We start from the raw sequence: 13,966 nt of genomic DNA, 5'->3' as shown, positions 1-13,966 counted from the left end.
AAATAAATGGCTGTAATGGAGACATGTCTGAGTCACTTTTACTAGGCCAAGAATACATAAATTGAGATGTTCTTATTCCTTTTACAAACTGAGCTTAGGGCAAAGTTAATATAGACTTGAGTGATCAGCTATGGCATTTTTACACAGGAAATTTGTCCTTTACAAAACCATTGCCTATAAAACATCATATGCAAAGCATTTTTAATAGGTGGGATGGAAAAATAGTTAACATTTAGCCAAAATAAAAAAGGGAAAATTCTTCATGCTGCTTTGCTGAAGGAAAAACAAGGAAAATTTAGTCTGGTTTTCATTTAATTATGAATACACTGAAGAATGTGACTTAGAGCTAGGGGGACAGACTTCATAACCTTTCTGTACATTAAAAGGATGTTGTTGAAACTTTTCTGAACAGAACACAAAGCATTAAAAACCAGATCTTCAGCTGGAGCAAATCCGCATAGCTCTATAGAAGGCAAAGGAGTTACAGTGATTTACACTGGCTTAGGATCTGGTTCATCTATATCTAACGTTTTTTTGAATCCATGTTCATCCTTGGTCCTCCAAGAAAAACCTACATCCTTATGTATTGTAGAATGAATTCTCCCAACGGGGAGCGGGCGAGACCTTAGGCTCAAACTGTATTTACATGAACACACCTACTCTCATTACATATCCAGCAGCTAGAGTGGTGTTGCTTAAAGTAGTCAGCTTTGGCTGATGTGGGGGCAGCTGCCAAGCCCAGCAGGATCTGGGGTCTGAGGGCTGCACCATGGGGTCGGGGGGCTACTGAACAGCTCAGTGGGATCTGGGGCTGCAGGCTGGCCACACAGGGTCTAAGGTCGGGTGCTGCCAGCTAGCCCTGTGGAGTCGGGCTGCTGCCCAGCCTGGCAGGCCCCAGGGCTGCTGGCCAGCCCCACATGGTCCTGGACCCTGCATGTTTGTGAGCCTGTCTAGCTCAGTTGGCAGATTATCAATCTGAGGGTCCAAGTCCCTGGTCAGGTAATGACCTAGTCAACAAGAGCTTAAAAAGCTATGTCTTTGGAGTCCTCCTTAATGTTACTTTTGGCCCACAGGGGCTCAGTGAGGGGTTCCTCCCCCTCTGGGTCGCTGGGAGCCCCCTCCATCAACTGGTCATTCTGCCCTGGCTGCCCTGCTGGCTGGAGCTCTCCCTTGGGCTACTGCTACTGTGCAGGGGGGGCTCTGACCCCTGGAGCGCCTGACCCTACCACTACCATCCCTGGGTCTTCCCTGGCTGGCTGGATGCTGTGTCGGAGCAAGTGGACCCCTGCTGCGGGACATCGTGGAGGGGGTTTATTCACAAACTGAGAGACATCTGTGCTCTTGGGGTGGTGGTCACTCCTGCTGCTGTTGTGGGGAGCAGTGTGGAGCCTTCCACCACGCCACTTTGCAAGACCGTGAGGGGGGCTGCCACCGCCAAACCTTCCAGCACGCACCCTGATAGAGTCCAGCTGGTGGAGCCGGCCAGGAAGGCCATGGCAGTGGAGCGGGGGGATTTCCCCCTGCTTGGCGTCTGTCCCTGAGGAGGCCTCAGATGGAGCCTCCCCTCACCACAGCCCTTTGGTCACCTATGCCCCACGTTGGCGCTGAGGCAATTGCTGCCTTGGTTGCAGATGGGGAGGACTCTGGGGCAGTGAGGGGGAGACTTCACCTCCATCTTTGAGGAGATCGAGGCTGTGAGGGAGGACGATCTTTTGCCAGCGGGCCTCAGTCTGGGTGGCAGTTTAGTCATGCTGCCCCCCCATCCTTCTCTTTCCCCCTTGCCCCAGGCTTCTGCCCTCGTTTTTGGCCTTGGGGCGCCCTTGGGTTCATCCTCCTGCCCAGCCGCAGACGGCACCCTGCTCATGACAGTCGAGGCCCTGGTGGCACCCCTTTCTGAGATGGGCACCCCTTTCTGCCGCTGATGCCACCATGCCGGACACTGTGGTTGAGGGTGCTGAGCTTGTTGATGCACCCGGGCCCGGTGTCGGTGAGGGCCCCCTTCCCGTCCCTACCCCTTCAGCCCCTGAATCTGGTCGAGAGGTGCTGCACCCCAGTGGCATGCCTGCCGGAGATCCCACTCCTACCTTTGCCTCCGTTCCTGGTGCTGACCCCAGCCCTGCTCCAGCCCCCGGGGATGCGTTGCCCACCTCCTTCCCCTCCGCTCCCCATATTGCTGCTGCTCCTGGGGTTGTTTCATTTCCCCTATCCTCGGCCAACCCTCAGGGGGCAGTTTTCATGTCCCTCATCCCTGACCCTCTAGGGGCTGCTACTCTTCCCTCTGCTGCCCTCTCCCTCACCGGAGACTGATGGACACTGTGCTGCGGGACGACCTGCACCACTTCCTATGGGGAAGCCGTGTCTTCGAGGGTAAGGTGAAGTTTGCTCTCTAGTGCTAGGGGGACTTCCATCTCATCCTCCAGGCTGTGACGGCTGTTTTGCAGGAGGGAAGGGGGACTGTGAGGTGGGACATGGTGGCCTACTGGTGGGCCTGCAACTTCCAGCTGGCTTTCAGAGTAAGGCATGGGTTGTTGCGAGGCTTGCTGGGGGCCGCCGCCACCCCTTCCCATGAGGATCCTCCCCATTCCTCATTATGAAACCGACCATCTTTGCCACCTTGAACACCCGGGGCTGGCGGGTGGGTCTCCTCAGGAACCAGATGCTTTCCATGCTTTGGGACAGGGGGTACTCTGTGATTTTCCTGTAGGAGACCCACATGGCTCCGGCTGCTGAGGGTAGCTGGTGACTGGAGTGTAGGGACAGGGTGTACTTTAGTTACCTCAGCACCCATTTGGCTGGGGTGGCCATCCTGTTCTCCCCCGACCTACGGCCAGAGGTGCTGGGGATTGCCGAGGTCTTGGCGGGTCACCTGCTGCATGTCCGGGCCTGTGTGGAGGGGCTGAAGTTGAATTTAGTCAACATCTACACCCGACTGCAGGCCTGGAGCAGGTGCATTTTTATCAGCAAGCATCTGCCTTCCTCTGCACTTTGGATCCTCGCAAGAGCCTGGTCCTGGCCAGGGATTTTAATACCACCCTTGAGGACCAGGATCGCTCAGGGCTCAAGAGCAGCCAGGCTGCTGCAGGTGTCCTCAGGGAGATCATTGACCATTACTCCCTGGTGGATGTCTGGCACGACCACCACCCGGACAACAATACCACCTTCACCTATGTCCGGGTGGAGAGTGATGGGTCATGCCACTCCCGCTTGGACCACATTTATTTATTACGTTTCCATCTGGCACAGGCCCACTCCTCTGCCGTTCAGCTAGCCCCATTCTTGGATCACCACTTGGTGACTGTGACAGTCTATCTCAGCTTGGAGAAGCTGGGGCCGGCCTATTGGCACTTTAATAATAGCTTGCTGGAGGATGTGGGCTTTGCAGTGTCCTTCTGGGAGTTCTGGCTGGCCTGGCGGGGGCAGCAGCATGCCTTTCCCTCCGCATGGTGGTGGTGAGATGTGGGGAAGGTGGCAGAGGATGGCACCCCTCTCACAGATCCAGAGGAGATGCATGGAAGGGCCAGAGCCTTCTACGCCAGCCTCTTCTCCCTGGATTCCACCAACTCTGATTCCTGCAGGGTGCTCTGGGACGCACTCCCGACAGTCAGCACAGTCAACCTGGATCAGCTGGAGCTGCCTCTCGCTCTGGCCGAGGTCTTGGAAGCCCTCCGTCTCATGCCCACCAATAAATCTCTGGGTATGTACGGGCTGACCGTGGAGTTCTACCGTGTGTTCTGGAACGTCCTTGGCCCTGACCTCATCACTCTCTGGCCCGAGTCCTTGGAGAGCGGGGTCCACCCTCTGTTGTGCAAGCGAACTGTGCTCGCATTGCTACCCAAGAGGGGGGGACCTCTGCGACTTTTGGAACTGGTGTCCTGTTTCGCTCCTCAGCACAGACTACAAAGTTGTAGTGAAGGTCATCTCGCTGCGGCTGGGATCCGTGCTGATGGATGTGGTCCATCCTGACCAGACCTACACTGTCCCGGGACACACCATCTTTGATAACTTGTATTTGGTCTGGGACCTCCTGGAGCTCAGGTGTAGGGATGGTCTGTCATTCACCCTCCTGTCCCTGGACTAGGAGAAGGCTTTAGACCTGCTGGACCAGGGGTATCTCCTGGGCATTCGGCTTTAGGCCCCCGTTTGTGGGTTTTCTTCTGGTGCTGTACACCTCCGTGGAGTGTTTGGTCAGGCTCAACTGTACCCTGACCGAGCTGGTCAGCTTCGGGTGGGAGGGGTGCGTCAAAGGTGTTGGGCCAGTTGTATACTCTGGCAATAGAGCCCTTCCTCTGTCTCCTCCGCTGGAGGTTGACGGGGGTTGGTGCTCTGGGAGCCAGAGTTGCGGCTTGGCCTGTCAGCCATACGCCGATGACGTGCTTCTCGTGGTCCAGGACCAGGGCGACCTACTTGATGGCCTCCTCTGCCTGGGTCAACTGGATCAAGAGCTCTGGCCTGATGGTAGGGGCAGGATGGCACATGAGCTCCCTCCCACCCACGTTTCAAGCCATTCGGTGGAGTGCAGGTCCACTGCTCTATCTAGGCATTTACCTTTCTGCCATGCATCCTTCTGCGCCGGAGAACTGGCAGGATTTGGAGACCAGAGCGGCTGCGGAGATGGACAGCAGTCCTCCGGTGCCTCTCCCTGTGTGGGAGGGCACTGGTACTGAACTATCTAGTCTTGTCCATTCTCTGGCACTGGCTCATCACCCTGAGCCCAGTCCCGGGGATCCTGGCCCAGCTTCACAGGGTAGCTCTGGAGTTCTTCTGGCTGGGACTGCACTGGGTCTCTGCAGGAGTCCTGAGTCTTCCCCTGGAGGAAGGAGCACAGGACCTGATCTGCCTCCACAGCCAGGACCATGTCTTCAGCCTCCAGGCAGTGCAGAGACTCTTTTATGATTCAGGTAGTCCAGCATGGAGGACGCTGGCACTCACTTTCCTCCACCGCCGCCAAGGGCTCTGATACGACTGGCAGCTCTTTTTTCTTCACCCGAGGGGGTCTTCTGCGAGATCTCTCTGAGCTGCCAACCTTCTGCCAGGACCTCCTCCAAACCTGGAAGCTGTTCTCGGCGACCAGGTCTGTTGTGGCCACCAAGGGGACGGACCTCCTCGTGGAGCTCCTGCTACACAACCCCTACCTTCGTGTGCAGGTGGCAGAGTCCCTCTCGGTGTCCTGGTGGTTGGTCCTGGCAGAAACCACCAGAATCGGAGAACTCGGTGGATTCCCAAGCACTTGGTCGGTACATGGAGCTTGCCATGCTCCTGACCCTCCTACGCATGCTCCAGGAGGTGGGGGCAGCCTTGTCATCTGCCTCTTGGGTTTTCCTTGAGCGGGTACTGTGAGAGGGTGCACCCCGCCCACCTCACACTCCAAGCCCTACGGGTCTTTTAATTGGGCCTCGGTCCTGTGAGCCCTCCTGGCCTGCTCCCTCCCAAAATCCGAGCCTGCTGCATGCCCTGCAGCCAGGTTGCTTCCGAACCACACCAAGGAAACTACTCTACATGCTCATGCGCCACTTGTTTCACTTCCTCACCCTCATGTCCCACCCTGATACCAAATGGCAGGACTGTCTACCACCCGCGGAGGGTGAGGAACCCTGGTGGGCCAGCCTCTATTCCACCCATGTCCCATGGCCTGCCAGGGATATCTGTTGGCAACTCCTCCATGGAGCCGTGAGCATGGGCCTGTACCTGGCGTGGTTCACCCCCATCCCCGACGCCTGCCCCTATTGTGGCGTGAGGGAGAACCTGGCACACGCTTATCTCGAATGCACCAGGTTGTAGCCCCTATTCTGGCTCCTCCAGAATCTCCTGCTGAGGTTCTGGCTGCACTTTTCCCCACGCCTGTTTATATTTGCACACCCTGTCTGTGGCCCCACCAAGTCGTGAGACCTCCTTGTCAACCACCTCCTGGCCCTGGCCAAAGTGGCCATCTTCAACACCAGGAGAAGGATGTTAGTCAAGGGGGTGCTCTGCGACTGTGGGGCCTATTTCCGGTCCTCCCTGGTCTAATGCATCCAGGCAGAGTTCCTCTGCGTGGCATCTGCTGGCTCCCTAGACAGCTTTGAGGAGCAGTGGGTGCTGTCCAGGTTTCTCTGCTCAGTGTCCCACTCTGGATTCCTAGTTTTGAACCTGTGACCTTCATTCTGTTATTCATTAGTTGTCCCACATTTTCAGTTGGTTCCCAGGTCCAGTGGTCCCTCCCGCAAGGCTGGGGGAGGGGCTTTTAGACATGGGTGGGCTTGTGCCCGCCCACCTCCCAGGATCTCCAATAAGGCCCCGGACCGTGCGAAGCTGGCTGGCCTCATGGGGTTGAGGTTCGGGCTGCTGACCTGCCCTGCAGGATCCAGGGTCCGGGATTGGGTGATGCCAGCTGGCCGGCACCGCAGAGTCCGGGGTCGGTGTCAGGGTTGCTGCCCGGCCCCACAGGTTCTAGGGCTGCTGTCCAGCCTCTCAGGGTTAGGGTTGTCAACGTTCTACTCGTACAAAACTGAACACCCTTGCCCCACCCCTTCTCCAAGGCCCTGCCACCTATTTCCTCCATCCCACCTCCCTCTGTCACCATCACTCACTTGCTCATGTTCACTGGGCTGGCTCAGAGGTTCAGGGTACAGAGGAGGGAATGAGGGTTTTAGGATGCAGGAGGGTGCTCCAGACTAGGACCTAGAGGTTCAGAGTGCAGCGGGAATTGGGGCATGAGAGGGGGGAGGGTTCAGGGGTGCAGACCCCAGGCGGTGCTTACCTCAAGCAGCTCCCAAAAGCAGTGGCATGTTCCCCCTCCAGCTCCTACGTGGAGGTTCAGCCAGGGTGCTCTGCACACTGTCACATCCTCAGGCGCCACCGCCATAGCTCCCATTGGCTATGGTTCCCAGCCAATGGGACCTGTGGGGCAGCACTTGGGGTGGGGGCAGCATGCAGAGCCCCCTGGCTGCCACTACAACAGATAGGGGACATGCCAGCTGCTTCCGGGGAGCTGCACGGTGCTAGCAGGGAGCATGCCAGCCCCACTGCATGGTCTGCCAACTGGACAGTCAATGCCCTGTTCAGGGGTGCTGACCAGAGCCACCACGATCCCTTTTCGACCTGGTGTTCCGGTTGAAAACGGGACACCTGGTCACCCTACTCAGGGTCTGTGGTCAGGATCTGCTGCCCAGCCCAGCAGGGTCCAGGGCTCCCAGCTGGCCCCGCAGGGTCCAGGATCTGCACCATGGGATAGGGGTCAGGGCTGCCGGTGGGCCCCGCAAGGTCCGGGGCTGCAGGCTGGCTCCCTGGGATCTGGGGTTCTGGGATGCCAGCCAGGCCCATGGGGTCCAGGGCTGCCACACGGCCCCACAGGACTGCCACCCAGCTGCCCTGCCACCTGGCCCCACATAGCGGGGTCCAGGGGCCGTGCAGCCTGCCCCCCACCCAGGGCTTCCCTTCATGGAAGGTTCTGTGGACGTGAGGTGCTGGGTATATGGGTCCATGGGGGCTTTTTGGGGTGGGGGGTGCGCTGTGGTTCTCAACCTGCTGCCCAGGTAACATATTGATAAATAGGTTGAGACCCACTGATGTATGGAGCTGTGCACTTAAGATGCTTTACATCACCATGTGCACTAGCATGAATAATAATAATTCAAACCTTAGCAGAATAGGAACTAAAATAAGTCACTAGCCAACCCCCGCCTGCTGACCCACTTGAAGTGAGAGTGTGGACAACATGTCAAAGCTGTGTATCCATGTTGTCCATGTAAACATGGCTCACAATCTGTTTGCACATCTGCATGGCCCAGTGAGTTGTCTCATTTGGATCCAGGTCCTCAGAGGTAAAGGATGCTGCACACGCACTTAGAGCTGCTCCTATTCCTCCTCCCCTCATAGATGAATGGACAGGGAGAGGCCAGGAATAGGTAGAATTCTGGTTCTCCGCCCCTCACCCCATGCCATTTGCCATACTTTTTATTTTAAGCCACTGATTGGGAAAAATATTAGTACTTTTTACCTGCTAAATAAGAGTCTTTTGAAGTGAAGAATTGAATAAAGTGCAATGGCCTAGAGAAAAACTTCATGCATAAACAAACATTGAACAGCATTTTGTTCTACTTTGTGTCTACTTATATTTGTTATGAGCACTCTCTAAAGGATTTGTTATAATACCCGATTTTAAGAACGGGAAGGAATGAAATTCTGTATCGCAACTGGCATTGAAGTGCAAGAAAAGTGAAAAATGTATTTTTACTTCAGTCTTTTCCAGTGGGCTAGCAGTCGAAAGCACAAAACAGGTTCCTGAACAAGGCTATTAAGAATTCAGACAACTGAAAGATGTCATAATTTTACCACTGGGTGACTTTATTTAAATAGAAGCGGGAAAAAATATTTTGATTACAACTTTTTACTAGCGACTGAACAAGAAATTCAAAATGAATTGATTAAAAAATCTGAGGTTTCATTAGAACACCGTTTGCAGTTATTAACAATTAAAGGAAGACAGAATTTCCATTAATTTCCTTTGCTAGATTGACCCAAGTTTTCTATCTGTATTTTATCATTAAAGCTCATTTGAGCATGGGTGCTGATAAATTTAAAGTATTAGCATATTACCATATAGCTGCAGTAATCATTTACCAGATGACATTCAGATTTTCCTTACGATATGCTACCTTTCCTGGGCTTTCATCCCATGGTGGTAGTTGCCATATAAAAACCTAAGACAGCTTGATTCCATCGTTATACATTATTTGCTTGTTGCAAAGGGTGAACGCATCTCCCCTAAAATTGCCTCAGAAATTGCCATCTAAACACAGCTTCTAAAGTTTTTAACTTTATCTGATTATTTGGCTAGCATCACACACAAGTGTACATCATTTTAGGAAAGTCATTCATTTTAGTTCCACAGTTACTTATGTTCCATTCAAATCTGGTGCCCCCCTCCCTTTTATTATTGAAAATTATTTGCATAATAAAGAATCCTGAAACTAAGGGTATAGACAGAGCTGCAGACACTAAATTGAATCCCACAGCATTTTGAGGTTCTTGAATGAATTGATTTTGGCAGTTGATGGGGAACTCTGCAAGAATCTAGCAACACCTGAAAGTTTAATATGAGTAGGAAATATTCCTCTCTCTCTCTTCATAGTGACAGCTAAAAGCATTGCAGAAATGATTCTTGTCACTTCATGGAATGATTCCATGTTCTTACACTTCCGTACTGTGATTCCACAGAGTGCCACTCACAACAGTAATGGCAAGCTGTGTGCATTTAAGCTGTCACAACTGTACACAATGGTATCAACGGCACCTTTCTTTTAGAACATAGAGGCAAAATAAGACATTGGGTGGATACATCGTGCAGGGTGGGGGTGTGTGTGAATACAGTAGTGGTTCATTATGGAAATTTAGGATCAAAGTGCAGCTTATGCAATAAGTGGATATGAATTAGTCGTATCTCATCTTGGTCCCTGGTAGACATTAGTCATCATCACACAATTTGCCATGATGGGTGGGGATAAGGAGTATACCAGACATTAGCCAGCACTATTATTTCCTCACATTCATGAGCATGAAAGTAATTCAATTTAAACAAAAGCCTTCTGTAGGCCTGGGAGAACCAGGTACATTGATCCACCCAAGTTCAATTTGTTAAAACAGTGACAGTTCTATTCTTTTCCAAGTGCTGGGTCTATTTCCGATGCTTGAGCATTCCCTTCTCCCATACACATTTCACTTGCTCACCGTCCATCTGGACTCCAAGGCAATAGGGTGCTATGAAGGGGAACAGTCTGACTCATCCAGAAAACTGAAGAGTGTGCGCTCTCTTGTGCTGCTGCTCTTACTTTTTGGAAAAAAGCTTTTGAAAGACATTCTTATCTTTCTTGGGTTTCTCCTTCCTGCCCTCAATCGCTAGATCTTCTTTCATCTGGGTCAGTGGATTTGCTAAGCGCTTGGTCTGCACACTCTGATCCTCAGCCTTGGCTCCTGAAAAAGAATTAGTGATGTTTTCATTTTCTTGAGATAGGAAACACCGGAATACCTCAGATGTGCGTGTCAAGGAGACTCTCTCTAGGCCTCCCTACAGCAGGCTAACCCAAGCCATTTCATAGCAGTAGCATCCAGACCTTAATTCTCAATTGCCATAGTCCTCCTTCCCTGCTATGGATTGGTAGAAGCTATGGTGATGTAACTTTGAATTCCAGAGGGCCCTGGGAGGGGGAGGTAATGCTAGCATGGTACACATACCACTACCCAAAAGTCTAGCGTCCTCTTCATGGATGCTTCACAGTGAAAGATGCCATAGGTAAAACTCTTGCTTGGACAATGGCTTGTGCCATTAGCCCAAGAAGCAGCATATTTAACTTTTATTCACAGTCCTGGAAAGGATAAAGCTTTCCCACTGCCCTCTGGTAAAAAGAGCTGGCGTCTCATGATATGGTTGCAGGCTTTTTATGGTATAGCTTTAGTATCAGGTAGCCGCTTTTCTGGGTGCACTGTGGAGCACGTGGAAGAAAAGCTAATAATTTGTGTGTGTCTGACACACTTCTCAGCTGTAGAAATGTAAGAACCGCGAGAAAGACCAACAAACAGTGCAGTGAGACCTTGAAAGGACTTCGTATAGACACTGTTGCTGGAGGTGCCTTTTCCAGCTCCCATCATCCCGCAAGGACTCCCAGCATGTTTCCTAGTCAATCTAGGGTCTCACCAGGATGATGTGAATGTCGAATAACCCCAGCTTCGTAAACTCTCCCAGGGGAGATTTCTGGCACCTGGATTTCCTTTCTGAGCTCCCTGCTCTCAGTGTTTACAATGATAGTTTGAGACATTACTAAAACAAAAGACTCTCGAGGCAGAAGTTTGCTATATGTAAGCTTTCTGTGTAATCTGCGTCAGAGAGCAGAGATGGTAAGGAGCTAGGAAACAAAAAGCTAGTTTTGATATGTTGTAAACATTGGGAACACTGCAACTCTTGCTGATAATGACAGTTGCATGAGTCTAGCTGCAGGGACTACATGGCAAATTTTAACTAGGTTACCTCTTTAACAATCAGGGTCTAGATACTCCAGTGTGAGAACAGGTTTAAACCCCCAAAATAAACAGTAAAATCAATTGATTGCATGCAATGGTGGTGTATTATAAATATAACAAGCACAGCCCTTTCTAAACTCAATCATTATGAGATATGTATACAGGCTATGACTGTGAATTTATGTGTTTGTATATATAGAAAACTACACTGCAACTTTAGCTCCACTTCAAAGCAGGGCAGTGAGCAGTCAGGAAGGTAGGAACACCTCCCAAAGTGTCTACATGAAACCAGCTTCAAGTAACTATCCATTTTCCAGCCCAGGAAGGGACACCAGAGGCCCATTAAAGTGAATGGAAAGACATAGAGACAACTTGAGACTGAAAAGAAAACCCCAGTCTTTGGAAAACAAGAAAGACGGTGGTTTTTCCCACTTTGAGTATCTAAAGTGACTGAAGGGAAAAAAACAGGAACCCTTTTTAAAATGGAAAGGGTTGAACTGAAGACCACCCAGAACTTGGGGGACAGTCTTGAGGTGGGAGGCTCTCTGTGAATGCTGGATCCCTCCTATAGCTTGGGAAATCGTTTTAAGGCAGTAAGTAACTCTTATTAGAAAAGAGATTTTATTTAATATGCATGTGCAAAGCGTGAGGTTGCTTCTTCATGTTTATTTTCTGTGTAACTTGCCTATATGTTCTTTCCCTTACCATTTCATCCTTGAATCTGTGCTTTTTCTATTAAATAAACTTTTTGTTTATTTTTACCTCAGGCAGGTCTCCAGTGTGCAAACCATCTGGAATGTGTGGGTGAAAGTGAGCGGATTCCAGGGGGCTGGTTTCTCTGCTTTGGGAGTGACAAACTAGAGGGGAAAAGATAGCGTGTCTGGTAGTTGAGAACTCGGGGAGGACTTATTTGGGGAGACTCAGGACTGGAAGTGTCATTGGTGTCACCCTGCAAAGAGTAACTAGGCTGGTGAGAGCCAGGGTGAGACCTTATGCTTGTGGGTGTCTAGTGGTGTCAGGGAAATGAACCATACCTGCACAGCACAGAGGCCCCCTAGGTTACAGGACAGGCAGTGGCAGAACCCCTTACTGGTCTGATGTTACATCATCTTCTTCCCGACTGACTTTTGCTATACTGATTGAAACTACTCTTTTATTTAACAAGCAGGACTGTTTATACTGCAGATACCCCTTGTCTCAAGCCCTGTTGATCAGTCCCTACAAGACTATTTGCAGCAGGATGTTACTCATTCACAATTGCATCCTGTTATGCACTCGTTTAGTGCCAGCAACAGTCCTCATTTCCTTCCCCACCTTGTTAATTACCTTGCGCTGTCTGGCTCAGAGTTCCCATCATACTTCTGTAGTGAGTGTGTGTGTGTTGGAGGTGTTAGATGGTGTGCTCAGTGAGAGAGTCACTGGGTCTTATTCCATGGAAAGCATAGAAGAGGCATCAGGAATGAGCTATTTAATGACCATATGCTAGGGAGGACAACATCCAGAGATCAGTGTGTCATGCTGTTCACTGTCAGTCATGAATCTGTAGCTAGGCATTTCCAATGAACACTCCTCTATGCAAATATGCATGACTGCTCCATGGGTGTTCAGATGGGTTGCCCACAGTTCACACCTGACCACCCAATCCCATTCATTTGGCAGAGCGGACTAGGTGTTCAGATAAACACTGAAAAACACGTGGCATTTGTGTGTCCAAACCGATACTGAAGAAGAAGAAAAAAAGAATAAATGGACAGAAAAAACCCTTCTTACATCTTCCTGATGGATTCCCCTGTTCTCTTCCTCATTCACCAAACAGGTCAACCCTACTTACTGGCATGATAAAATACGATCTTACATTTAGATAACACCTTTCCTCCAGAAGGATCCCACAGCACCTCACTAACATTTCAGCTGTTATCTTTGAAGTGGAAAATAGCAGCTGCTTTTAAACAGTTCACAGTAACACTACACAACCTTAATTTGATCCCTGATGTGTACGCATTATGATACACTATTTAATTACACAATCACATACTTATTTTTTTGCCACTGGACCCTTGCCTCATTTGGTGCCCAGGATGGATGGTGCTCAGATAATGAACACCTATTCGATATTTTGTTTTCTCTTTGTTCAGTGTGTGCCCCCAGGTATTTTATACTACACCCTATTCAAACTCTGCTCTGGACACAGAATCATCATTTTTCTCATCGGCTTTTCTGTGAGGCTCATCACTACAGTATCTGAGTTCCTCGTAAACATTAACATTACCAGACACAAACATGATAGAATTTATTTTCACAACAGCCCTCAGAGGTGAGGGATTATCATTCCCATTTTTACAGATGGGAAACTGAGGCACAGAGCCACTATAGTCAAACATGAGCACTGTCCGCCGAATGAAGCAGGATTCCTGTGGAAAAAATAGTATGCCATCATGTAATTAAAGGCTGTCATGATGCATACGCACCAGACAGCTGAATTAAGGTTGCACATGAGACCTTAATTCTGGCATTTCCTAATTTTTGAGTATTTGACACTGAAAGCCTCACCTTCGTTTCACATAGATTTGTGTGTGTTTAATCTAGCTATAGATTCATGGATATTTCGGTCAGAAGGGACCATTACGATCATCTAGTCTGACATCCTGCACAACGCAGGCTACAGAATTTCACCCACCCACTCCTGCGAAAAACCTCTCACCTATGTCTGAGCTATTGAAGTCCTCAAATCGTGGTTTAAAGACCTCAAGGAGCAGAGAATCCTCCAGCAAGTGACCCATGCCCCATGCTACAGAGGAAGGCGAAAAACCTCAGATATTTCATGAGAGAGTGAGAGAGAGCCTGAGAGCAAGCACCCTGTATTTCATAATCCTAATAAAGAGAAAACTACTGTAGGAGTGAAACCAGAAGACATGCAGATCTACGGCACGTGAAGTATAATGATCAACTAAAATAAGCTCCTGGGAAAAATGAT

The 13,966-nt window shown here is 50.3% G+C and overlaps 1 protein-coding gene across 1 annotated transcript in view; it reads right to left on the bottom strand.

The window, feature by feature from the left end:
* Positions 1-9,802: 9,802 nt before the first annotated feature.
* SPTBN5 (spectrin beta, non-erythrocytic 5) overlaps positions 9,803-13,966 on the bottom strand; it is a 143,786-nt gene continuing 139,622 nt past the window's right edge. The window contains exon 69 of the mRNA XM_077819983.1: positions 9,803-9,948. Coding sequence (XP_077676109.1) covers positions 9,803-9,948 — 146 coding nt within the window. The remainder of the gene's footprint in view (positions 9,949-13,966) is intronic.

This window comes from Eretmochelys imbricata, chromosome 6 (genome assembly GCF_965152235.1).
Source record: "Eretmochelys imbricata isolate rEreImb1 chromosome 6, rEreImb1.hap1, whole genome shotgun sequence".
NCBI lineage: Eukaryota > Metazoa > Chordata > Testudines > Cheloniidae > Eretmochelys > Eretmochelys imbricata.
Note: the sequence above shows the minus strand (reverse complement) of the source record. Positions and strands in the feature narration are given on the sequence as shown.